A 27,651-nucleotide genomic window follows, 5' to 3' on the forward strand; every position below is an offset into this window, starting at 1 on the left:
ACGTTTTCCGATCATATTAGAAATTGCAGGTTGTAAGGGGAAGTTACTGAGTAGAAGAAGAAGAGTTGGTTTTTATATGCCGACTTTCTCTACCACTCAAGGGAGGCTCAAACCCGCTTACAATCACCTTCCTTTCCCCTCCCCACAACAGACACCCTGTGAGGTAGGTGGGGCTGAGAGAGCTTTTAATAGAACTGTGGCTAGCCCAAGGTCACCCAGATGGCTTCATGTGTGGGAGCGAGGAAACAAATCCAGTTCACCAGATTAGCCTCCGCTGCTCATGTAGAGGAGTAGGGAATCAAACCTGGTTCTCCAGATCAGACTCCACTGCTCCAAACCACTGCTCTTAACCACTACACCACACTGGCTTGTATGCTTAGGTATGGTTTAGTCACATGACCAAATATAAATGTGAATAGCTGTCACTTCCTGCCATTTGAAAGTGATAATCACCTTAGTCTCCTGGACCATTTTTACTGTGGGGATGTACATGAACGTTCAAGTTTTCTAAAAACTTTGGGTTGCAATCCATGCGTGCCTGCACGAGAAGGGATCTGGATAGCCATTTGCCGTTTCTGTTGCAGTAGCACTAAGGACAGGAGCAGAGCTACCAGATACCTCCAAATGAGCGATGGAAGGCAATGGTTTTAATTCAGAAATTCAGAATTACTCTCACTGCTTTCTGCCAGCTGGTGTGCAGGACTGCCTCGCATGAGGGACTGTGGCTCAGTGGTAGAGCTTCTGCTTAGCATGCAGAAGGTCCCAGGTTCAATCCCCGGCATCTCCAGTTAAAGGGACTAGGCGAGTAGGTGATGAGGAAGACCTCTGCCTGAGACCCTGGAGAGCCGCTGCCGGTCAGAGTAGACAGTACTGACTTTGATGGACCAAGGATGTGATTCAGTATAAGGCAGCTTCATGTGTTCATGACTGAATGGAACTGACACCTCTGCATATCAAATATGGGTCTATTGGGTTTATTCCATACTAGTTTGTCAAGGGAAAAAACCCATCATTCCCTTGTCAACTAGACTTTTAAAAAATATCAGTGGCCCTCAGGCTCCTGTTGGAATATCTGAACTCTGGCTAGCTCTGGGCGTGTGTGACCCCTTTCGGCATGGTCAGGGAGGCTGTGGCTTCCCCTGATTTGTCTCAGATAAAGAGGCAGCAGTGAAGAAAGCAGGAAGATCCTAAGCATCCACTGCTCTCTGAGTAATGGCCCCCACAAGGGAATTTATTTCCACCCATTTTTTAAAAGTCACTCCCAGTCTCAAGCACCTAGATGGACGGCTGTCCAGTCATTCTTCCTCTGATGCGCTTTGCATGAAGCAAATATACATCACAAGCCATCAACTTACCTTATACTCTTAACCTTTCGCTTTGCTGCTGCAAGAGGTCCCCTCTACCTCCACAGAGAAATCTTATCCACCAACAAAGAAAATCTTGTTGCTCTAAGCATGATCCGACTGCTCCAGTGAAGAGCTTCCAATTGGTGGGTTCAGGAAGTCATTCATCCTGGCCAGGATGCTTAAGAGAAAGGATTGGGGCCACAGGATATCTGTCGTGGGGCCAGTTTACCTCCCTGCGATTTGGCTCTGTGGAAGAGCACAGGCTTTGCATGGAGGTTCAGTTTCCAGCACCTCTAGTTAAAGGATCTCAGGTGGAAGATACTGGGACAGAAGAGAGCTGCTGCCAGTCAGAGCAGACAATGTGGAGCCAGAGACGTGAAGCAGCTTCACACATTCAGGAATGCCCAGTGTTCATCTGTGCCCTGATCCTTGGGCCCTGGCAGTCCTCCCCTCCCCTATGCTCTACAAGGAAGGAAGAAGCTTTAAATGCGTTTTCATCCTCCATGGACCTACCATTCACGTGGAATGGATCTTGCCTCCTCAGCAAGGATCTCCCCAAGACGCCTTTCCTACATTTACAGGGCCATCCTATGCATTGATTTCAGTGGGCTTAGATTGGAATAACTGCATAGGATTGCACTGACAGATTATCAAAAGGCCTTGGAAACCTCATCTTAGCTACCCCCAAGTGGCCTAGTAGGCTACCCCTCCCCATAATCAGTTTTGTTGACACCCACACTCTACTAAATGTTCACAATCAATTTATTTAAAGGTTTACAATCTGGTTTCCTATCAAGAGGATCCTTAGAAATTCTCCCCAATTTCTCTTAAGCTCTGATCCTGACCACCTCCCGCAGTAAAGCCTTCTTCCATGTCAACATATATATATACATATCCATTCTGAAAACCAGAAGTATCAACTTCTAAAGCATCAAAATCAAGAATTTCCTGGTCGACCCTCCAGCTTGTTTTCCTGTTCCAAACAAACTGGAGTTAAAAAGAGAAACAAACAGAATACTAAACTTCAGAACTCTACATCAAAGTCCAGCGTGAATGCCAGTTTGACTTTGTTTCTATGTGTCCGAAGCTCATTTAAATTAATCACTGAAACAGCTACAACAGATTGTACACTGGGAATTATATTACAGATGGAATTTACATACAAAAAAAAGGGAGATCGGGTTCTCTGCGGCAGGCTGTGTGTACATAAACCCTCCTGCTCTCTAGACAGATGTACACACAGAGCTGTGTATACTTGCAAGTGCATAATTGTGTGTATGTACACCAAGATACATGTGCATTTCTCTGTTGACCTGCCCAGGTAGAAACAGAGAGAGGTTAGATAGGCACACATGTAATCATATCAAGGGCCGGTAACTGCCCACCTTGTCATGCCAACGTGAAAAAGGACAGTTGCAAATTGCTGGTTTTGCAGCCATTGATTTTGCAATTTTATGAAAAAGAGGCTTCTTTTAATTGCTTTTTTTTTTTGCACTAAGCATCATTGGAAGAAGACCAAAAAGCAGAGCAACTATAAGTTAAATATTCACTTGAGCTTAGCTGCATTACATAACTCGTTTAGGAGAAAGCAGGCTGAAAGGATTTTTTGTTTAATCTTGGATAGATTCTTTTTGTGTTTAATTTCTCTTCCTTGCCATCGTCAAAATTCTTTTCTAATCACAATGATTCTTTTTTGTTCCCCTTCCCCTAAATTACATCATCTCCTGAAGAACGTCGGGTTTCGCAGGCAGGCGGCTAGTCACCTGCAACAACCGAGGGGTCCTGCAGAAGCTTCCAAACTGCTGTCAGTGTCCGATGCCAGGGTCTGGTCGGTGGACATGGAGGAAATGTCGTTGACGGATGAGGACGGAGGGAGGCTGTCGCTGCTGTTCACTGCTGCACCTGTGCTAAGAAAATGAACACCGACGTGATTCAACCTGATAGCTGGAGACTGCTCGGAAGAAAAAAGGTAGAGCGCCTGCCCCTCTCGGCCCCGGCAGCTCCGGTGTTATCTGTTCTCAATCTCTATAATAATAAACGCAGTTGGCCCATGTGCAGAGTGCAATGAGATCACACACGCACAAGGGGGAGGTGTCCTTTTATACTCAGAGGAGTTTCCCAGGTGTGCTAAAAATATGGGTTTGTAAGTGAACCGAGACAAAAAGAAAAACTTTCCAAAAAAACAGCCTTTCGCACATGCTGATTAATGCACTTTCAATCCACTTTGCAACTGGGAAATGTAAACCATCACAAACTTGCAATCCACTTGGCAATGATCGCTAAAGTGCACTGGAAAGTGCATTATTCAGCACGTGTTGCTTTCACACACATTGGATAATGCACTAGAACAACATTTGCAAGCGTGAAACAGGAAAATCTAACAATTGCTAAAGTGCATTGAAAATGCATTATCCAATGTGTGTGAAAGAAGCCTGATTATGTTCCAGAGGCACCGGATGTTGAGCGCAGCGGAGAATCCATGTGAGGGGAAAAGAAAGGTGGGGGAATCAGATGGCTGAATCCCTCAAGAGTCTGTGGAATCCTGTGAGGAAGAGATTTTTCAGCAGAATAGTGGGTTTGTTCCCTTCTCCTGTGATTCAGTATGAGAACCCTGCTGGTTTGTTATATTTATATCCCAAACATCCTCTCTCAAGAGCTCGCACACTTTTGGTGCCTCTCAGGCAGGCACCTAAGAGGGTGGCACCAATTTACTTAAACTGTATCCGGTGCCTTCAGACCATTCTCTGGGGAATGGAAAATTCAGTGTATACCTGGAACTTGCTCTTCTGATTGAAAGAAAATGGGGTTAATTTACCAGGGGCTAATGTATTATTTTCATTTGAAATGTGGTGTCAAAGGATAGTTTTACAGTTACCGTGGACCGCCAAAAAGACAAATAAGTGGATTCTAGATCAAATTAAGCCTGAACATTCCCTGGAAGCTAAAATAACCACAATGAGGATTTCATACTTTGGTCACATTATGAGAAGACAAGAGTCACTGGAAAAGACAATAATGCTAGGAAAAGTGGAAGGCAGCAGGAAAAGAGGAAGACCCAACATGAGGTGGATTGACTCAAGAAAGAAAGCCACAGCCCTTGTTTGCAAGACCTGAGCAAGGCTGTTAGCAATAGGACATTTTGGAGGACATTAATTCTTAGGGTCGCCATAAATCATAGAATCATAGAGTTGGAAGGGACCACCAGGTTCATCTAGTCCAACCCCCTGCACAATGCAGGAAATTCCAAACTACCTCCCCCCCCCACACACACACAGTGACCTCTACTCCATGCCCAGAAGATGGCCAAGATGCCCTCCCTCTCATGATCTGCCTAAGGTCATAGAATCAGAATTGCTGACAGATGGCCATCTAGCCTCTGCTTAAAAACCTCCAGGGAAGGAGGGCTCACCACCTCCTGAGGAAGTCTGTCCCACTGAGGAACAGCTCTAAGTGTTAGAAAATTCTTCCAAATCGGAAGCGACTTGACAGCACTTAACAAACACACAATGTATTCTTTCCCATCTCTTCAAATCTATTCATAGCAGCTGTGGAGGGGCCCCCTAGACTTCCCCCACATCACCAGGAGTTTCCCAATCTGGAGCTGGCAACCCTAGTGCAGAGGTGCACGTCCTCATGTGATGTGAGCGCCCACAGGGCTGCCCAAATGCATGCGGTATCAGTCTGCGTCATCTCCCCAGCTCTTTTTCAAAGAAGAAATTATAGGATGCATTAGTCCCAGATGCAAACTGGCCTTCTCTTGGAGGAGCCACGCCATTTTTTACTTTAAGTACAGAAGCAAAGAGAGTGGTGTATGCTTTCTCCACTGCCAGAAAGGACCCACTAACCAGGTAAGAATCTGAGCAATACTGGTGATATTAAAGATGTGCTGGATCACATGTTTTGTGGATGCAAAGGGCCTGATAAATTTGGTAGGGCTTACAGATATAGGGTTGCGTCCGGCTGGCTTTTTCACTCAGTCTTTTCCAATTCCGCTCCACACTACAGCCCCCTTCCCAAGCTGCTTTTGTATATTAAAGTCCCACGATTCTCAGCAAAGTCTTTTTTGGTGGTCAGAGAGGACCCCTCCTTCCTTTTTCACCAGCAGAAAAAGCTGCTTGGATCCAACCCCCTTTTTTTCTTCTTACCGGACTGATATTTTTACTGATACAGGTTCAGTACCCCTTATCCAGACTGCTTGTTATCCAAGAAGCGACCCATATTTTAGATCTTTCCGTATTTTGGAATATTTTGGCATTTTTGCATATACATAATGAGATATCTTTGGGATGGGACCCAAGTCTAAACACGAAATTCATTTATGTTTTATATATACTTTATACGCATAGCCCGAATGTAATTTTAAACAATATTTTTAATAATTTTGTGTACAGTGAACCATCAATGGCGCTGCTGAGGACCTGTGAGTAATGCCTTCATGCCGGCTCAAAAGGTCCGGTTTTTGGATCAGATCGGATGTCTGGATAAGGGATACTCAACCTGTATCCCCTAAATAGCTTGTATATAAACAGCTCTGTACACCTAGGTTTTCCCCAGTGCAAACCCAGCACTTTTCAGACTGTAGAATCTGCGACTCTTATGGAGTCCTTAGGGCAGAACAGATATCCACCTAATGCCCAGGCTAGAGTACTTTGTGGCAGGAAAAGCACTGGAAATTTGTGCCCTTTTCTGTCTGGCTTAAGATAATGGAGCCATGAGCTTCCTCCTGCCCCCCCTCCTCCTTTGGCTTTTAATCGGTTACACTGCCTTTCCTCATGTTTTCAACTGATAACATTTTTTTTCACCAAGATATAAGGTGTTCTGGAAAAATTATTGTTTCATAAAACCAGCTTGGGGTTGTTGTTTTCCCCCTCCCTCCAACCCTTATAAAACAACAACAAAAACATCCAGTTGTCTGGAACTAAAAATGAAAATGTAATTGAAAAGTTAGGAATGGAATATACAATAAAACAGCTATGCTTTGTGCTCCAAAGAACTGAGTAAATAAAATGCATTCCCTTGCGGGGGGGAGCAACAAGCGGGGATCGATGAATAAGGAGGACGCTCTGCTTTCAGTGAAAGCCGCCCTTAATGAGGCCTTGCAAATTAATTTCTCCATACAAGCAAACCGTGTTATCATTGACACATAAATCACCAAACTTGCGCTGCAGTGTATGACATACTTGACTATGAGCAATGATTTATTCTCATATCCACTACATCATTAAGAAAGATCGTGCTGTGGGTAATAGCAAAATACACTCTTAAATCAGATCTTCGAATCTGCTGCTCACTCTCTACTCTGCAAAGGACTTGTTGGAGTAACGCTCTATCGCAGTCCAAGTCAGAGTGTGTGTAGCCCGGGCGCTTCCACATGTGCTGAATGATGCGCTTTCAATCCATTTGCAATGCACTTTAGCAATCGTTTGCAAGTGGATCTTCCCATTTCGCACAGTAAAATGCACTTTGTTTTAAGCTGGAATTCAATGACTACAACTCATCTCATTAGATGTCTTAAACTGTTTTAAGTAACTTGCAGCCCCGGGTTGATGCCAAACTGCCGACAACCCCGCTGACAGCTGCTGTCTTTGAGAAGCGGAGCCTGCCGAGAACACAATTTGGCTATTCACTGGGACTGAGTACCTGAAGGAGAAGGCTGTCCTTTTACTACACCGTTTTTAGTCTTTTCTTCAGAATTCATTACTTCCTTGTAGATTAATTCTGCAAGAGAGAAGGTTACCCAGGTAAGTAGCAGCTCCTAGTTTGTCAGCATCCTTTACAACCATTAAGAACACACAAGGGTGAGTGATCTGAATACAAGACCAGCTTTGTAAACAAGCTCACAAAAGCTGCTAGCCTGCCCACCCAATGCATGTCTGTATTGTCACCTGTGGGTATGTCAACAGTCTAAAAGTTCAGAAGGCTCAGTTCAGACATAGCACAGAGCCCGGGTTTATTTCAACCATAGTTTCTGAAACTAGAATTTGGAAAGCAGACAATCGTTCAAATGCTGCTCCAACCTCTCAACCAAGGTGGGGGAGGGGGCTGAGTTTGCTGGCAGCCCAGTGGGTGGGGAAGTGTATGCCCCCCCTGAGCAGGCATAGAGGCGTGCCAGTGTCAGGTTGGAAGGCAAGGTTTTAAAGTCCTTCTGGGGATTTAAAGGCCTTCTCTGTCCTTTCTTCCAGTTCTGGTTTGCCTCAAGAAATGTTGTTTTCATTAACTTCACTCTTCCCCCCATTCCATTCCTTTAGCTGATCTCCTGGCTGATATTGCTAAGAGGAAAAAAAAAACCCAGGATTAAGCCAGAATGTCTGCATTAATATACCATGCAAAACTATGGTTAAGATATTGCTTACCTACCCATTGTTAGTGGAGTGGATCACCTGCAGGTCCGCAGTGGGGCAAATAATGCCCCCAGAGCTATTTCAGGGGTGGAAGGCTGAAGCCCCTTCTACCCATACACTGGCAATCCAGATTTGAATTGGGCCCCGGCATGCTTGGGAACTTTGTTCTCAGCAGCTGCTGTGTGACCATAAGATGATCAGGGTTGGGTCGGGGAAATCCAGACCCCAACTTGCGCCAAATGTCTTGTCTAGTTCAGCCCACAGACTGATCTTGCATTTACGTGTGTGCTTGCCCTATATCATAATAAATATACATCATATCTATCTATCTATCTATCTATCTATCTATCTATCTATCTATCTATCTATCTATCTGAGATACATAAACAGGAAAAGGAACAGAGGCTCGGGGGCTGGTGTGGCCTGGGGCAGAGCAAAGGTCCTTTAAAAATGAGATTACCTTTCCACTCTTCAATTGTGTGTTCTCTTTCGTCCAGCTGCTTATCATATATCTGCGGAGGTGGCTGTTGAGTAAAAAACAAAAAGAGTAAGCACACTCTGGGTAGCGGAGTATACAATGTTTACATTGGGACAGAGGGAGGAAGGGGACCTTATTTTACTGAAGTGTCCCGGCCTAAGCTTGAAGAAGAAGAGCTGGTTTTTATATATGCCAACTTTCTCTACCACTTAAGGGAGACTCAAATCGGCTTACAATCACCTTCCCTTCCCCACAACAGACACCCTGTGAAGTAGGTGGGGCTGAGAGAGCTCTAAGAGAGCTGCAACTGTGATGTGGATGGTCTGGCCCATAGCTAGTTTGTGGCACAAGTAAGTCTTCAGCAACTTTTTTTTTTTTAAAAAAAGAAGGCCTCATATGGACTGCCATGTTAACAAGCATTCACATGATCTGTCCCATAGGCACATGTGCCAAGAAAAGCCAGGCTGCACTGACCATAGAAGAGAAACCCCAGCAGATGCCTGGAGACCAATATCCCATTCCTTTAATACAGGCTGAATGGGGTGGTATTTACTTCCATGCCATGGAAAGTTTCAACTGTCCATTTCTACATAGTACACCTCTACTGAAAGGACAGGACATTTTCCTCCAGGCCTGTTGGCAAACCTATTCACAATTCTGACAAGCAATGCAGTGATTAGCTTGCAAACACAAGTGGGTTAAAATAGGGTTGCCAACCTCCAGGTAATAGCTAGATATCTCCTGCTATTACAACTGATCTCCAGCCGATAGAGATCTGTTCGCCTAGAGAAAATGGCTGCTTTGGCAATTGGACTCTATGGCATTGAAGGCCCTCCTCTCCCCCAACCCCACCCTCCTCAGGCTCCACCCTAAAAACCTCCTGCTGGTGGCAAAGAGGGACCTGGCAACCCTAGTTAAAAACCTACTTATATGACACTGCTTGGAATCATATTCCGTATACCCCCTTTTTCTTTGGAAGGGGATGGCTCCAGACAGCCATTTTTTGCTGTCATCACAGCTGACTTACGGCAACCTAGTAGGGGTTTCAAGGAAAGAGACGTTCAGAGGTGGTTTGCCATTGCCTGGCTCCGTGTCACAACCCTAGTATTCCTTAGAGATCACCCATCCAAATACGAGCCAGGGTCAAGGCTGAGAGCGTATGACTGGTCCAAGGTCACCCAGCAAGATTCCAGGTTGTGAGGATTTGAACCTGGGTGTCCCAGGTCTTAGTCTGACACCTTAACCACTATGCCACGCTGGCTCTCTCCATGCAGCCAAGGACAGATAGAAATGGAAGTAAGAGGCCTTCCCCGAGGGGGAAAAACCCTCAAATTTGTGAACAGCGCTTTCTCCCTGGGTGGTACTATTTTGATGCCGCACATAAAAGACCTCGATGCGCCAGACATCAGGTGCCTCCTGGGAGTCCTTTTTTTAACTTCAAGTGGGAACAGAGGAACAAAGGGAATTGAAAGGGAATTTCAGATGAAAGGCCCCACTGGCAACTCCATGGCTACCTGCCTTCGAGTTGCTTCTGCGTGGGTTTTGAGGTGGTGTGAAGGAACAGCTGCTTGCTGAGACAACTGAAAACACCATAAGGCGACAGAAGGATGCAAAGGAGGGTTGTTGTTTTGTTTTTTAAAGGCAAACAGCAAAATCTAATATACCATTTTAATATCTGCTGGAGACATAGTACAACAGCTTGGGCAAAAGGAAAAGCACTTTATAGTATTCAACAAAGAACAATTTTACGTTTTTGCTTTTTGTGGCAATGGGTTTGCTATAAAAAGATTCGAAGGGACAGCTCTGCAACCATGGAACCAGTTCACCCATTGTACTTTCTCAGTTATTTAGTGTTATTTTATCAAATGACAGGGTTTAGAAGACACGTACCTTTCCAACACACTGAACTATTGTTACATATTCTCTTTCTTTCAATAGCTAAGGAGATTTGGGGTAGGTAGCCTTACAGGATCAGTTTCCTTGCTAGTCCGGCTTAGTTATGGTATGTTGTGTAATGTCTGTTTATTTTGAGAAACATATATTTACGAGGGGGGGGGGAGAGAAAATGCATAGGGAATGCTAATCTTAATTCAGCATCAGTCCCCCAAAAGAACACCATAAACATACATGAAACTGCCTTATACTGAATCAGAACATCGGCCCATCAAGACCAGTATTGCTTACTCAGACTGGCAGCAGCTCCCTCGGGCAGAGGTCTTACACATCATGTACTGCCTGGTCCTTGTAACTGGAAATGCTGGGGGTTGAACCTGGAAACTTCTGCGTGCAAAGCAGAAGCTCTTCTATGAGCCACAGCCCCTCCCTGAAATGCCACTTATCTCTGTTTAAAAACCTCCAGTATGTAAGCGGCAGCACCATTATATCTTGAGCTTGTTTGGAGGTTCTAGCAGGGGAGCACAGCTATCATATACCCTTGATTGAAGGAGGGTACACTCCTTCTATCTGGGATGGTCGTCCTCTTCCAGCGAGCGCGCAGCTCCGGGAGAAACGCGCATGGAGCGGTGGGGGAGGTAGGGGACATCCGCCTAGCCAGCCAGATCAGCCAAATCCACCCTGGCGATCAATGGGGTGACAGATGTCGCAGCCAGATCACCCTCACATCCAGCCCCATTATATCATCCCATTCAGTTTCATCAGAATTCAGGAAGTATGGTTGATCTGTTTTAGTGCAATTTCCCTTTGTGTGGCCTTAGGAAGAGGGAAGGGGCTCTCCTGTCCTATTCCTCTTTTCTCATGGCACAATTAGAGCCCAAATCTACAGCTGGCTCCTCACGTATATGTAAGAATGACTGTCCCTGTGGAACAGATATCTACAGAACACGTGTTCCCTTTATGGGAGGGGTGGTGGTCAAAACTGGAGTCCAGGTTCTAAGCATTTGAAGGACTCCTCTGAAGCTGCCTTACAGAGAGTCAGATCATTGTTCTGTATAGCTCAGCATGCTCTACTATGATGGGTAGAAATACTCCAGTCTCAAAAAGAGGTCTGATCACTACACCCTCATTGGTGCAGGGCCCTCCTACCTGGGAACACAGACCTTTCACTTGAAGAGCGCTTTCACACATTCCAAATAACGCACTTTCAATCCACTTTCAATGCACTTTGCAGCTGGATTTTACTGTGTGAAATGGCAAAATCCACTTGCAAACGATCATTAAAGTGCATTGAAAGTGCAGCATTCAGCATGTGTGAAGTGCTTGAAATCTGTTTTAACTGGTCATACCAGGGACTGAACCTGAGATCAGAGCTGCCAAGAGGCACCGCAGTCACCAGGGCAATGACACCCCTTCTTCCAAATCACCCAGATCCTACCTGAAAACCATATGAAAGCACCAGTGTATCAGAAGAGGGGGACTATATGCTGCAGTATGTCTGTAAATAAAGCCATGGGGGTTTGCTTTCCACAATAACAAGTCTCTCCATTCCTTACAAACCAGCCTGCCTCTCACAGCGGATCACCCTGAAGAACATAAGACCAGTGGTCCATCTAGTCCAGCATCCTGTCTCACACAGTGGTCGACCAGTTCCTCTGGAGGGCCAACAACAGGGCGTAGAGGCCGAGACCTTCCTCTGAAGTTGCCTCCTCAAACTGGTGTTCAGAGCTTTACTGCCTCTGAATGTGGAGGTTCCCTTCAGTCACCATGGCTAGTAGCCACTGACAGACCTGGTCCTCCATGAATCTGTCTAATCCCCTTTTAAAGCTGTCTGTGCCTGTGTCCAGCACTATGTGGCAGCGAATGCTAAATTTTAATCACATTTTAAAGAAGTATTTCCTTTTGTCCGCCCTGAATCTACAGCCAGAAGCCTGTGATAAATTTATCCAAGCCTGTGAAATCCCATCTGGAGAGACCTCTTCCTGCCGCCAGGAATGGCAATGTGAAGCTGTCCTGCTCACCCTAAGAATGGCCCATGACTACAGGGAAGGCCATGAGACTGAGTCCTCCTGATTAGAAAGTCTGACAGCCTGTCACTCAGCGGCTCAGCTGGGCCCAGAGCTTGCATTTGCTAATGAGAGAAAAAGCAGACAGCAGGGGGGAGAAGAGGCGGCAGAGAAGGAAAACCCAAGGGGGATGAGGGCCGCGAATCCACACAAGGAGCTGCTGTGCTTGTCTGATTCATTAAGCAGCCGGCTCTGGGGCTTGGATGGTGGCTGGAGCAAGTGTGGGGACCTTCGTACATCAGAACAGCAGAAGAAACCCAGAAGAAACTCAGAAGAAACCCAGACAGCTTCAACATGTTAAAACAACAAGTCTTAACTTCAGCTAGGGTAGAGCTCCAGAGGAGAGCCAGAGTGCTGTAGTGGTTAAGAACGGCAGACTGATCTGGAGAACTGGGTTCAGTTCCCCACTCCTCCACATGAAGCCTGCTGGGTGACCTTTGGCCAGTCACAGTTCTCTCAGAACACTTAGTGCATGTGGAGGCAGGCCATGGCAAGCCAACTCCGAACATCTCTTGCCTTGATAACCCTATGGGGTCGCCATAAGTCAGTTGTGACTTGAAGGCGCGCACACACAGAGCTCCAGAATCTAGATTCGAGTCCATCAGCACCGTACAAACCAACAAGATTTTGGGGGTATGAAGAACTTTCCAGAGTGGTGGACTCTGATCTGGAGAACCGGGTTCGATTCCCCACTCCTCCACATGAGCGGTGGAGGCTAATCTGGTGAACTAGATTTGTTTCCCCACTCCTACACACGAAGGCAGCTGAGTGACCTTGGGCAAGTTTCAGTTCTATTAAGAGATCTCTCAGCCCCACCTACCTCCCAGGGTGTCTGTTGTGGGGAGGGGAAGGGAAGGTGATTGTAAGCCGGTTTGCGTCTCCCTTAAGTGGTAGAGAAAGTTGGCATAAAAAAACCAACTACTACTACTACTATTCCCCCTCCCCCTTCATCAGATACAAGCAGGAAGAGAGCTTGGACTCTTGAAAGTTTATACCCTGAAAATCTTGTAGGTCTCTATGGTGCTGATGGACTCGAATCTAGCTCTTCTATCGCAGACCAATATGGCTGCCCTCTGAAACTAGCTCCGGAAGCTGTTTTCATGGGCTGAACAAACATGGAGTAAACCGTGGTTTAAACATGTTCAGGGAATTTTTTTCTTCGTCATTGTACACCCACAACCCACCTCCATATCTCTGGATTAGAAAATGAAGCATCCTGGTTAGAGGGTCTCAGAGCTGCCACTAGATACACATCCCTCTGGCCCCTGCCCCCTGTCACCCAGATCCAACCCAAACGTCATCGGACAGCAAATCACATGACTAAGCAAGGGACCCCAGTTACTGTGGCCCTGGACCGTTGTTCCCCTGGTTTTCCCGCTCAGTGACTCTGAAGGGTGTGGCTTGTGAGAAGGCCTGAGCCTCGACATCTGCCTTTTTAGCAATTTGCCCCTGGAAAACAGGCAGAGGTAAAGACAGACTTACAGAATTTGCAGCAGGCAAGTTAAGGTGCCTTGTTCATTTCATTGAACGGGATCTTAAATTCATGGAGCGGGGGGAAGGGAGAGCAGGAGTGCAAGCTGTGACCCCAAAGATCTATGGGCTCACTGGCTTTTCTGAACAGAGCCTATGCATGCTCAGGCTCACTAAGACCGCAAGAGTACACAAAACTGTAAGAAACAAAGTTCGTATTCTGCCCACATGCAGAATGGAAGTCCATTCAATGCCCCCCCTGCCAAACCTATTGCAAGAGATGTTATCAAGTGACATTTATAGGAACCAGTAAATGGGAGAGTGCATTGGTGCTGGGAGAGTGCATCGGTGCTTATCTCAAATCTCCACCATCACTGATGCAATCCTACAAACTGACATGGATAATAACCCTATTAAGATGCCTCATACAGCCAGAAAAGCAGTATTTTCTATATATCTAGTCCACTTTATCCTGCCCTTCGAGGGGCTCATGGCACCATACATGTTTCTTCCTTCTCCATTTATATTCACCATAACTCCACAATGTCGCCTAGGCTCACAAAGAGTGACTGGCCCAAGGTCACCCAGCAAGCTTCCACGGCAGAATAGGGATATGAACCTAGTCTACCGGACGCTAGTCCGACACTCTAACTACTATATCACGATGGCTCTCTGACCAGCAGTGGCTCATCCATCTGGCATTAATATTTCAAAAGTCCTGACAACAGGTCTTACCACTTGACCCCAGACAAATGGCACATTCTGCAGCTTGTTCTCCACCACAACAAACAAGGGGACCAACATCTGGAAGAGGCTGTGTTTGAAATTATTCTGTGCTGGGAAGTAGAGCTGGCTGGGAGGGGCCGTGGCTCAGTGGTAGAGCATCTGCGTGGAATGCAGAAGGTCCTAGGTTCAATCCCCGGCATCTCCAGTTAAAGGGACTAGGCAAGTAGGTGATGTGAAAGACCTCTTCCTGAGACCCTGGAGAGCCACTGCCAGTCTGAGTAGACAATACTGACTTTGATGGACCAAGGGTCTGATTCAGTATAAGGTAGCTTCATGTATTCATGTGCTGGGAACAGATGAAGATTATGGGATGAACCCTACAAGCCACAAGTATGAGGTACTCGCAGAGCACCTTTCTCCTGCTGGTTGAAGAAGGCGTTGGGACTCACCCCACCCCATAGCTGCCTTTGGAAACCAGGCATCTGGATTTTTGAACCATGCTGAAAAATTAAGCTCTCTGCAGTGCCACTCTTTAGAAATGCACCCATTCTTTTTCTTCTTAATAATAATAATAATACTTAAGTGCCACCAAGTTTCAAATGACTTATGGTGACTTCATGAAGTTTGCACCTCATGGGGTGGTCCAGTCAAGAGATGAGCAGGGATGGTTTGCCTTCCTCTGCCTGGCAACGCTGGACTTCCTTGGTAGTCTCCCATTCAAGCACTGACCATAGGTGACCCTGCTTAGCATCCACTCTCTGACAACATCAGGCTAGTCTGGGCTATGTAGGCTGCTACACACTTGTCTTACAGTGCTTGAAAAAGCTTCTAACCAAATTGGTGCACATCGCTTTGAGTAAACACTTTCTAGCTAGGAAGGAAAAATGCACAGGAAGCTATTATAATCACTACATTTAAGGATGCACCTGGCTCCATCTGAACTTGCTTGCCCCTTACGCTCCAAACAGATGCTGGCAGTCATGGTTACCGTTGCCAAGGAAACAGTCCCAAGTCTCAAGCAGCATCTACTTCCAGCTTGACCAACTCCCCTCACCTGCCAATCTGCAGCAACAGTTTCAAGGTATCAAAGACTTTGAGACGAATTACATCTGCTGTGCTAGAAACAAACCTCCTTGGCACTAGAAACAAACTTCCATGATACAATTCCTCATAATAGGTAACGTATTTTAACTCGGTAACGCCACATTAATGGTATAAAGCTCCATATGCAACCAGTATGAAGCTCCATATGCAAAGAAAGTGGTGTATTGAAATTCCAGTGAACACTGTTCCAACATGTTCGGCCAGTTGGTTCCATTGTCAGTCAAGTGCAACTTATCTGTGCCTCAAATTACAACAGAGGTTCAGTTAAAAAACCCATAACAGGGGTAGGTAACTGATTACTCAAGTCCTAAATCTTCCCATCTAACCCCTGGAATAGCCCCAGGTGCAGATACCCCCACCCAGCTATTCTACAGAGAGAACCAGTGTGGTGTAGTGGTTAAGAGTGGCGGTTTGAAGCGATGGACTCTAATCTGGAGAACCGGGTTTGATTCCCCACTCCTCCACATGAACGGTGGACACTAATCTGGTGAACTGGGTTGGTGTCCCCACTCCTACACATGAAGCCAGCTGAGTGACCTTCGGCTAGTCACAGCTCTCTTAGAGTTCTCTCAGCCCCACCTACCACAGAGAGTATCTGATGTGGGTGGAGAGGGAATGTGATTGTAGGCCAGTTTGATTCTTCCTTAAGTGGTAGAGGAAGTCAGCATATAAAAAAAACAACTCTTCTTCTCTACACATCCACTGTCTTCTCTGGCACACCATCAAAGGGCTCTTTAACATGCAAACTATCCACACACCCATTTGCAACCTGAAGTGGTACCATCTGATAAAAGCTGTACTCCCTTTGATTCTGTGGATCCTACAAACTGGCCCATGTTTTCATAACTGCAATAGAATCACTCACAAAAGTGACAAGACAGATCAACGTTACTGATGAAAATGTAGTGCCTTTGGAGATTAACAAGAAAAAATGTGTTCCTGTTTCTCAAACGTACCAATGTTCTATATTAATCATGCTACCAATCTGCCGCAGAGGGAAGAAAGTGGAGGAATGACAAATGACACAGGGAAGACAACAACATATACATCAGATGACCCTACTCAGGGACAGACTGCACTAAACCTTGAGAGACACCTGCAATGTTTCTCTGACACCCTGACGGCATTTCTTATGGTTTCCTTGAAGTCCTTTTTTTCTTTTTGTTTAAATCATTGGAATCCATATAGCTGGATTCAGGGCCAGTCTCTGCCAAAGAATAGATGTGTGAGAGAAGGGTCAGAATCATACCTACTGGCCCCACCCCTGTCCTCCACACATTAATTTGACTTGTCCACATGCATAGGATCTGTTTCTGTGTATAACCAAAATATTGGTGTACAACGCTAATGTAGGCAGGAAGGGACAGACATGCGCATGATGTTCCCACCACTGCCTGTGTGCATCCTCCGTACATGGGCACAGCATTTGTGCATAGATTAACTTTAATCAGGTAGGCTCTGTCCTCATGAACAGGCATGATTAGGAACAAATAGTTAAGAGCTGCAGGGAAAATCTTATTGCTGGGGGTTCAGGAACTGACTAGCTGAAGTCATAAACGCTTCGTCTAAAAGGGATCTGCGGTAAATTATGGCTATTTGAGAAAAGAAAAATTCGTGGATGAAAATGCACATGGACATAGGGCAGTACTAAATATACAATTTTACAGATCAATGCAAACAGTGCATTCAAAATATCTTCCCTAGGACAGTAACACTTGCTACTGAAATAAAGAAGAACTGAGTGAGACAGAATGCAAACTGATCTACACAGCTATGGGTGGTTCAGAGGCTGACAAACCAATGACCTAGCTTTGACCTCCTCTGTCCGGGCCTATGCATATACCAAGATATCCCAGAAGAAATCATCAGTCAGGCTGATAAAACCAGAAACGACTCTGGAGCAGGCCAGCAAAGAGACTTTGAAAGTCAAAATTTTAGCATGCAGGGCAGAAGAAACTGGGAAGCAAAGTAGAAGAAAGATCGGTCAGGCTTACAAAATTCAGCAGGGCAAAAACATTTATTTATCGCATTTGTATCTTTCCTCCTCCAAAGAGCAGTGTTTTTCTTCCCCTCACAAAAACCTATCCCTACCATAAGTCAGCACAGTAGGTCAAGAGACACTGCAAGTCCAAGGTAATTCTTTGAGGTTCATAGTTGAGCAGAGATTCAAATCCCCCTGGTACAAGAACATAAGAAAGGCCATGCTGGATCAGACCAAGGTTCATCAAGTCCAGCAGTCTGTTCACACAGTGGCCAACCAGGTGCCTCTAGGAAGCCCACAACCAAGATGACTGCAGCAGCATTGTCCTGCCTGTGTTCCACCACAGCACCTAAGATAATAGACATGCTCCTCTCATCCTGGAGAGTAGGTATGCATCATGACTAGTATTCATTTTTACTAGTAGCCATAGATACCCCTCTCCTACATGTACATGTCCACTTCCCTCTTAACACCTCCCAAGTTGGCAGCCATCACCACATCCTGGGGCAGGGAGTTGTGTGTGTGTGTGTGTGTGTGTGTGTGTGTGTGTGTGTGTGTGAGAGAGAGAGAGAGAGAGAGAGAGAGAGAGGCTGCTACTGACACGATGTTTTGGAAGTCATTAATTCATAGGATTGCCATAAATTGGCACATAACACACGCACACACATATATGCACATGCACGCATACTTATTAATTGCCCTTTACAAGAGTATTCAAGGCGACTTGCAATCTAAAAGCAGAAATTAAAAAACAAAGCAGAAAACCAGTACTCTAAAAATACAACCGAAACCGACAAGCACAGTAAGACCAATTTTAAAACGACAGCCTCGTCAATGATTGCCTTTATCTCAGTGGATGAAGAAAACAGGTAAGGCTTTCCTATGAAACACACCTGTCACCAGAAGAAAATGAAAGCCTGTCTATGCCTAAGGAGCAAGACAACAGTTCCATTGTTTACCGGCCCTTGGAGGTCAAAGAGCCAGGCATGGGGGTATCTCACCAAGTACACTTGAGGGCAATCAGGCTCCAGCTTGTCCTTCGCTCCTTGGGAATGAACAGCATGTCTTCCAAGTAATAACATACATTTCCCTCTAGTTAGCAGCAGGTCACGGCCTGGCATTTAAAGAAAGACCGTCGGAGTCTATTCTTTTTAAACCTGTCAGGGGAGAAGGCCCCTGCGTCCTTCTACCATTTCCCATTCTCGATACGCTCCCTGCCGTTTGAGCGAGACGTCTTAATTTTACCGCTCCCCTGTAGCTCGTGAAAAGATTGTAAACTTTTTAATAGACTTATAAAATAATAACAAGCCGAGGACTCTGCATTTTGTCTGGGATAGCATCTAGTTTACCTCTTCCTCACGTGCTTTTCGTGTAGTAAATCCCAGGAAGATGCACAGGGTCATTATTTTTAGGTTAAGCTCTTGACACAAAAACCATTGTCATTTGCTACATACGTTATTTTTTAATGCTCTGTTGTTCCTCTCAACAATGCTTGTATCCAATTTTATACTCCCTTGTCCAAATCACTGACTATGCCTTTTTCTCTTTTTTCGTCCCCCTGCCAAGATCAGTGAGAATAATTGATGGATACTATCCCCCTGGGAAATGTTTTAATTGTTGGTTCTGGGTAGCACATAGGGCTGTCGATTCAGTTCGTCCGAACCGAAAAACAGCCGAATTTCCCCCAATTCGGCGGTTTCTAGTTCGGATAGAACTGAATTCAAAAAAGGCAGGAAAACAACGAGCCGAATTCAGCGAGTTCGGGCGGACTCGGGATAAATCCGGCATATTTGGGGCTCAGAATCAGCAGCATAACTGTCAGTTAGTAAGCTGCATTCTCCTGCGGCCAATCAGTGGCCAAGCTCGGTCTTCTTCTGGCCAATCAGTCACGGTTGAGTGCATGAGCCCAGCTGCTGCGCGGCCCGGGAGAGAGAAAGAGTTTGTGAGAGAGATGTGGGGGGGTGCGTGTGCAAATTCACGCCTTTCCACGGCTCTGGGGGGACATGTTTGGAGGTAGATATTCCACACTTCAGCGTAGCTTAAGGTGACCCTTCTTGCAAGAACCCCCAAGTTTTGTTAAGATTGGATCAGGGGGGCTGAGATATGGGGGCCGGAAGGGGTCCCCCCTCCTTAATGTGCATCTATTTGCAAATTTCAATTGCACACTCCAAAGGTCGAGTGTTGCTCCTTTTGCAGAGCTAGCCTAGCGCGCCTCTGTTCCTTTCCATGGCCGCTCGCATGTTGCTTTGCATTGCAATGGTTAGCACGGGAGGTTTTGCCTTGGATTTGCCGCTCTCGAGATGCACAAGATCGCGCCTGCTTGCAATCATTCCAGTGGATGGATGGGGGGGACCGCATATCTCGCCCCCCCCGATCCAATATTCACAAAACTTGGAGGTTCTTGCAAGAAGGGTCACCTTAAGCTATGCTGAAAGTTTGGGACCTCAAACCCCAAAAATGCCCCCCCAGAGCCGTGGAAAGGCGCGAATGTGCTGTAAAATGGAATACATGCACATTAAGGAGGGGGAACCTCTTCCAAGCTCCATATCTCGCCCCCCGCCCAATCGTCACCAAACTTGGGGGTTCTTGCAAGAAGGGCCCCCTCAAGCTACACTGAAAGTCTGGAACATCTACCTCCAAAAATGCCCCCCCAGAGCCGTGGAAAGGTGCAAATGTGCTGTAAAAATAGAATAGATGCACATTAAGGAGGGGGGGCCCCTTCCGGGCCCCATATCTCGCCCCCCCTGCCCCAATCATCACCAAACTTGGGGGTTCTTGCAAGAAGGGCCCCCTCAAGCTACGCTGAAAGGTTGGGACATCAAATCCCAAAAATGCCCCCCGGAGCCGCAGAAAGGCGCAAATGTGTTTTTTATGGCTTTATTCGGCCGAATTTTTCCCCCGAACTCAAATCTCACGCTGGATTCCACAGAACCGAAGCGGGGGAGTTCGGACTTCGGCATTTCCCAGATCAAAACGGGCCGGATTTTGCCGGATCCGAATTTTACCTAATTTTTTTTTCAACATCCCTAGTAGCACAGCCTTGAAAGATAACAGAATGAGGCAGTAAGCTCTGCAGAAAGTTAGCAAAGGAATAAAAGGTTATATTTACTCATAAATTAACATCTGGATATGAATGGCATAAATAAAGCCCCCTGTTCTATCACTGCATATGGAACAGTCAAAACCAGCATGACATAGTGGGTGGAGTTCTTATATAAATAGGTGGAGAAGGGCAATGGCTCAGGGGCAATGCATCTGCTTGGCAGGCAGAAGGTCACAGGTTCAATCCATGGCATCTCCAGTTTAACTGACCAGGTAATCGTGAGGAGAAAGATATCTCCCTGAGAACCTGGAATGCCACTGCCAGTCAGAGTCGATAACACTGACCTTGATATACTAATGATCTATATAAAGCAGTCTCATGTGTTCGAATGGATCTAGGTAGATATTTGCATTATTTTGCTACACACACATCATTTTGTAATATTTAATGATGATAGGGTCTAGGTTTCACACAACATAAGAATCAAGGCAAGAGACATTCAGAGGTTGTTTGCCACTGCCTGTCTTTGCATAGCGACCCTGGACTTCCTTGGTGGTCTCCCATCCAAGTACTAACCAGGACCGACCCTGCTTCGCTTTCAAGTTCTGATGGCATCAGGCTATCCTGAGCTTTCCAGGTCAGGGCTTTCAGGGGGGTGGGAGTGGATAAATGTAACATGTTCACAGGACATATTCAGTCAGCTAGTTTCTACAACTGTGATTACTGAAAAAAACAAAAGCACCATCACCCTAGGGAAGCTTTAAGTGTTCCCTACCCATGAGTCCTTCAGGGAACGGATTCTAATAGGGTTATAGTTATACCAGCACCAATTCAGAGATAAGGAAATGAGAAAACAGGAAGGCAAAGATGCATAGAATTGGAAGGGGGTACAAATTACAAGAGATGACCTTGTCAGAAGAAAAGAAGAAATGGAGAGCCAGCTTGCGCAGGTGCAAGAAATACATAAGATTGAATGACTGTCCTTGGATGACTAATCTAACCAGTGGGGAAGAGGGAGTTGAGAATAATGGATCTATAAATGCTTCAGAAGCCAGAGTGGTTATTCCTACACTTGCATACATCATTCATGACACTATAAACAGAATCTAATTCACTTGCAGTGGGGAAAACGTAGTGGTGTTTGCTTCAACAATTTGCTTCATCACACATCTGCCTTTCATTGATTTGTTTTTTAGAAGTCAGTTCTTCTGCATTGTTAAGACGTATAGTTCTAACAATCAAAAGCTGAATAGGAAGCTCAGTTTGCATGCAACAAAATGAAAAGGAAAGAGTTTGTGTACATTTCCTCCACGAAATGCTACATGACTCAGGCATAATTATACTTGCAAAGCCCTCTGCTTGTCTTTGCTTATTGTCCCATATTGCAACAGAGGTAAGTTCAGAGTGTGGTGCTGGCTTGCATCAAGGAGCTCTGATTTAGGATCCTGGCATAGCAAATTCTATGAATTCAGCTCTTAAGGGCTGTGCTACTGTATTGCCTCCCCCCACCACCGTCCCACCACCATGCTTCATGGCTAAGTTTCATTACCAGAAGAGGATGGCCTTAAATAAAGTTATAAAACACAATCCATGCAATACCTTTCAACAGGACCAACCCAGTGACTCATGATAATGTGCAATCTTTCAAGTTCACCAGAACTCTTCATCAGGCCAGATTTTTCAGATCATATTTTGGAGACCTTGTGGCTAGCCTGATCTCATCAGATCTTGGAAGCTAAGCAGGATCACCCCTGGTTAGTACTTGGACAGGAGACCACCAAGGAAGTCCAGGTTTGCTACTCAGAGGCGGGCAATGGCAAACCATCTCTGCTTGGCTCTTGCCTTGCTAAGCCTTTCCACGACCATATCAGTACATAGGGGTTCTTCTAGCAGGCAATGAAGAATGAAATTTCAAGTTGCTGCAGGCCAGGGGTCATAAAGGCAAGTGCTAATAAATCAGCTAAACTCCGTGGCAACAAGTCTCCCCAAGGTCCCTAATTTCTCTCTTGGTGGCAGAAAGTGCTGTCAAGTTGCAACCTACTTATGGTGACCCCCTCATGGGGTTTTCAAGGCAAGAGATGAGCAAAGGTGGTTTGCCATGGCTCTGTCTCTGCATAGCAACCTTAGATTCCCATCCAAGTTACAACAAGGGCCAACCCTGCTTAGCTTCTGAGATCTGACAAGACTGGGCTAGCCTGGCCCATCCAAGTCAGGGCAATTGCTCTCTCAACCAGTGAGAATCCATGTCCCTTTTCAGGACTTAAATAAGGTCGCTAGCCACTTATGTTTTGCTGCCCCTCCACCATCCCCCAGCACCCTGGTACCCTGACATTAACCAGATGAAGCTTCTTATGGACATGTGATGCTGTGAAGTATGGACATGCGATGCTGCCTTATACTAATAGTCAGACTATTGGTCCCATCTAGCTCATTATTGTCTACTCTGCCAGGAAGCAGGCCTCAGGCAAAAGAACATTCATGATGCAGGTTAGAGAATGAACAGCGCACTCCAAGATATTCCCCAACTCCTCCATTGGCATAGGAAGGGACCGGCATCAACAGAGGGAAGGGGGACTTGAAGCTGCAATGACCCCAGGCGATACTGCGACAAATCTCAAGAGGCTAACAACATTAATTCTGATCTATATGATGATCATTGTGCAGAGGCACCCAGAACCACATGACATGACGGTTCGGTTGCAGGCTTGCAGCGGTTTCCAGGGTCATGAAAGCAGTATCTGTTTGCCAGCGGTTCACACAGTATGTTTCTCCAAGTAATTGCACCCATGGGGATGGTTAGCCTGGAGGAAGAACATCTGCAAATCACTGAGCAAACTAGCTAGGCTGCGGGCTGAATACCAGTACAGGCTGAGAATCCCTTATCCGGACTGCTTGGGACCAGAAGTGGTCTGTATTTCAGATCTTTCCATATATTGGAATACTCTGGAATTTTGGCATATACATAATGAGATATCTTGGGGTTGGGACCCAAATTCATTTATGTTTTATATACACTTTATGCAAATAGCCTGAATGTAATTTTAAACAACTTTTTAAATAACTGTGTGTACACTGAACCATCAGAAAGCATCAGAAACTACCTCAACCAGAATACCTGTATCTGTCAGGAGCATGCCATGAGGATGGTATGCGGTAGTGTGATTGAGCTGCCTCCAGGTGCTGTTGTGTTGTTCTGTCTAAGGCCAGTCTGTGCCCCGTGTTTAGTCTTCCTAGATTCCCATAGTGTGGGAATCGCCAAGTGCCCCTTCCTGCCAAGTGCTCCTTCCTGCCTCTGGGAGGGGGGTTGCCTAGGATACCAGTTATCTCCTTTTGCTTCTCCATATATGCTATGACCCTTGCCTTTTGCCCCTTACTAGTGTTCTTCTGAATGTGGCTTCTGAAACCTGTCGATGATAACCAATAAAACTGCTTGTGTGGATTTGCCGTCTGCTGGAATCTGTTTATGGTTTGCCGCAGGGCTAGAGCTCACAGTATCAGCTGTCAAACAAACAAACTAACTAACTAACAATGGCAGGTTTTCAGTCTCCACCTAAGATGCAGTGTACACAGTATTTTATTGTTTTAGGTGAGTGGAAAAATTGAAAGCAGGCAGCGCGGATCTGCCTGCATGCCGGCTCGAAGGGTCCAGTTTTCGGATCAGTCTGGATATGGGGCATCCGGATAAGGGATTCTCTACCTGTACTGGAAGGCAGCACTGGAAGGCCGTACTGGAAGGCCTGGGCTTCCATGCCCTGTTTGTCTGATCCTTCAGGGCAACTGGTCAGCTGCTGTGTGGAACAGGATGCTGGACTAGATGGTCTCATACAGCAGGGTTCTTTTTTCTGGCTCTTAGTGCTGAACTCCCTGACCAGGATGGCCCAGGCTAGCCTGATCTCGTCAGATCTCAGAAGATAAGCAGGGTCAGCCCTGGTTAGTACTTGGATGGGAGACCACCAAGGAATACCAGGGTTGCTGTGCAGAGGAAGGCACTGGCAAACCACCTCTGTTAGTTTCTTGCCATGAAAACCCCAAAAGGGGTCGCCATAAGTCGGCTGCGACTTGACGGCACTTTACACACACACACACTAGTGCTGCACTATCCTACTGCGGCCACATGTGAAAAACAACGTCTTAGGGTGGTTGGGGGTGTTAATGACAAGGCAACCCTTTAACACCTGTTGGGATTGCTCCTGTGATGTACTATGCAAACTGGGGATCCAGGATTCAAGGGGAAGCGTGTTGGGAATATAGGCAAAGGCTTTCTGCTCCAGGGAAGTGCACAATGCAGGAAACACAGCCAGCTATGAAAGAAAGACCAGGTGCTTTCCCACTGGGTAAGTCTAACTTCCATTAGAAGAGCCCTAAGAAGGCCTTACAAGAGCCCTGTGGAGCAGAGTGGTAAACTGAAGTACTGCAGTCAAAAGCTCTGCTCGTGACCTTAGTTCTATCCTGACGGAAGTCGGTTTTAGGTAGCCATTAAAACAAGTATCCAGCTTGCTGGGGGTAAAGTGTAGACAATGGGGAAGGCAATGGCAAAGCCACCCCGTAAACAAAGTCTGCTTAGTAAACGTTGGGATGTGACAACACCCCATGTGACAGTAATGACCCGGTGCTTGCACAGGGGACTAACTTTACCTTTACCTTTTTAAGAAGGGCTTAATGACAGGGCATACTTGAATCTCTGTAGAGCCAGAGAGCATTCTAAATCCTAGAAAGGAAACAGTGGGAAAACTGACCCATTGGCTTCTGGAAAAAAATACCTGCAGACTCCTGATAATTTCTCATTAACCTAACAGGTAGGGGAGCCAGGTCTGTAGCCAGCCACTAGCCGTGATGATAAATCAAATCAAATTTTATTAATACAGTTAATGACCAGCTAGAAAAATGCAACATATAATAACCTAAACCTAAAAATTACAAATTACAGTATATGAATGGAGTTTGTATAAACATCACGTGACTTGACATAACCCCTTAATATTTTAAAACAGCAGAGTAATTCAGTTAATCTTATCCTAACAGGGTACGGTGTATTTTGATAGCTGCAGCACAAAATTTGGTGGTCAGAAGTGAAAACTGTGATTTTTCATCTGTTAGGAGCATCTTGGCCAAAAACACGTCAGGTTGGCCAGGGAAATTGTTAAGCAGAGGAGAAATAAACCCTGTGTGGACTTCCTGATAGAACAAACAGTGGATCAGAACGTGTTCTGAAGTTTCAATATACCCTGACCCACAAGGGCAAAGCCTTTCTACCATAGGGACCTTCTTATATCTTCCTTCCAATACCGCCGATAGTAAGACCTGACACCTGAAGAGGGTGCAAGCTTTCCTATGATAAGTTCTAAGTGAGAAAGGTAAACTACAGGGGAGACTATGCATCTAGATTTTTCAGGTAATAGGAAGGATGGTGATCTCCCGAGATCTGCCTGATGTTCAATGTCATGCCGTGATGATATGTGGCATCCAGAGCCACCGTGGTATAGTGGTTAAGAGCGTTGGTTTGGAGTGGTAGACTGATCTGGAGAACCGGGTTTGATTCCCCTCTCCTCCACATTAGCGGTGGAGGCTAATCTGGTGAACTGGAGTTGTTTCCCCACTCTTACACATGAAGCCAGCTGGGTGACCTTGGGGTAGGCACACTCTCTCACAACAGGGTGTCTGTTGTGGGGAGGGGGGGAAAGGTGATTGTAAGCCGGTTTGATTCTTCCTTAAGTGGTAGAGAAAGTTGGCATATAGAAACCAGCTCTTCTTCACAGATCTTGGGCCTCATAGTCAAAGCAAAAAAAGGATACAAAACCTGAAGTCTGCAACCCCTCTCTCCTTATGGTGCCACATCACCATGGTTACTGAGCAACTCAAAAACACTAATGGTTATACCCCACAGCAACACTGACATTGGCATCTTCGGAGGCTTGCTAGGATTGGTCACACCTCCAATAACTGCACATTAACACCTGGCCTTTCTCCCCAGAGGGCAAACATGGAGTTAATGATGCTTAAGGTAGTACCCTATGGAAGAAGGACCGTGCTCCTGCTGGCTTCATTTTCTCTCTTTTCAGCCAGCATTATAAAAAAAAAAAAAACCCCAGCTTAGAACTGGAGAGAATCTTTCACCTCCTTCAAGTAAGAAATGTGCCACTGAGGTGCACAATTATCCCTTTTCTTGTAATGTTATTATTTGCACACTGGGAAATTTCTGTGAACATGAATCAAATGGGCATAAGAATTTAAGAAGAGCCCTGCTGGATCAGACCAGTGGTCCCTCTAGCCCAGCATCCTGTCTCACATACAATTTAGAACAGACTAGCTAAGCAATGCGAAATTTTAGGAGCATCTTGGCCAAAATGTCAGCATTGGAGAGATTCTATGAGAACTTGGTCATCCAAGGCAACAGAGTTAATATATGGAGATTCTAACTTGGCATTTAATCCCATGAGATTAGTTTCTGGAGGTACTAACCCTAAGGACCATACTGAATCACTCCTTCTGCTAGCAAACTTGACAACCCAGGGCCTATCAGTACGGCAATAAAGCAGATGTTCCACAGGCAAGGTAGTAGTTTTTGCACAGGTATGCAGAAAAACAATATACTGTGAATTAAGGAAGAGGAAACCAGAATGGCTTGGTGGGGACTGAGCATGCTTATTGCCCTCTTTGAGGCATAGAATGTTGACTGCAGTTCAATGTCAGCTACAGGAAGCGGGGGGACAAGGAAAACAAATGTGAATGGGGAACTTGGCTAGCATAATTCTTTAGAGGCTCCCAATTAGATTCTCTAATTCTAATTGTTGCTTCAAAATTAATACATCCAACACGGCTAAGTATCAGGGATTGGCCAAACCTCACTCAAAATGAATGCCGAGAAGAGAAACAGAGGAAGCCAGAACACAAAGGGGTGCTGAACAGCACTGAAATAATGCAAATATGTTCATTAGTAAAAGTGGTTTTTTTTAAAAAAAAAAATCACCTCAGAGGGGTTTTTACATTTATGAAAATTATGGGGGCAGTGAAATGGAATCAGGCAGCAGGTAAAAGACTACCTGAGACCCTGGAGAGCTGCTGACAGAGTAAATAGTACTGAGCTTGATAGACCAAGGGTCTATTTCAGCAGTTGGCAGTTTATGTATATGCTTGATTACAAAAGAAGGGAGAGTGCGCAAAGAATGCACGTGTGTATTGTTTACTGCTTATCCCTACCAGTAA

General features: G+C 45.7%; 1 protein-coding gene across 6 annotated transcripts in view; it reads right to left on the bottom strand.

The window, feature by feature from the left end:
- Positions 1-3,018: 3,018 nt before the first annotated feature.
- MAPK10 (mitogen-activated protein kinase 10) overlaps positions 3,019-27,651 on the bottom strand; it is a 182,912-nt gene continuing 158,279 nt past the window's right edge. For 5 of the 6 annotated variants that reach the window (XM_056856002.1, XM_056856004.1, XM_056856001.1 and 2 more), the window contains exons 11-13: positions 8,148-8,211; positions 6,987-7,064; positions 3,019-3,248 (exon numbers count right to left, since the gene is read on the bottom strand). In XM_056856002.1, the coding sequence (XP_056711980.1) occupies positions 3,106-3,248; positions 6,987-7,064; positions 8,148-8,211 (285 nt within the window). In that variant the 3' untranslated portion in view covers positions 3,019-3,105. Of the gene's footprint in view, positions 3,254-6,986; positions 7,065-8,147; positions 8,212-27,651 lie in introns of all 6 variants that reach the window. The other variant, XM_056856005.1, reaches the window with a different exon arrangement.

This window comes from Euleptes europaea, chromosome 9 (assembly GCF_029931775.1).
Source record: "Euleptes europaea isolate rEulEur1 chromosome 9, rEulEur1.hap1, whole genome shotgun sequence".
Classification (NCBI taxonomy): Eukaryota; Metazoa; Chordata; class Lepidosauria; order Squamata; family Sphaerodactylidae; genus Euleptes; species Euleptes europaea.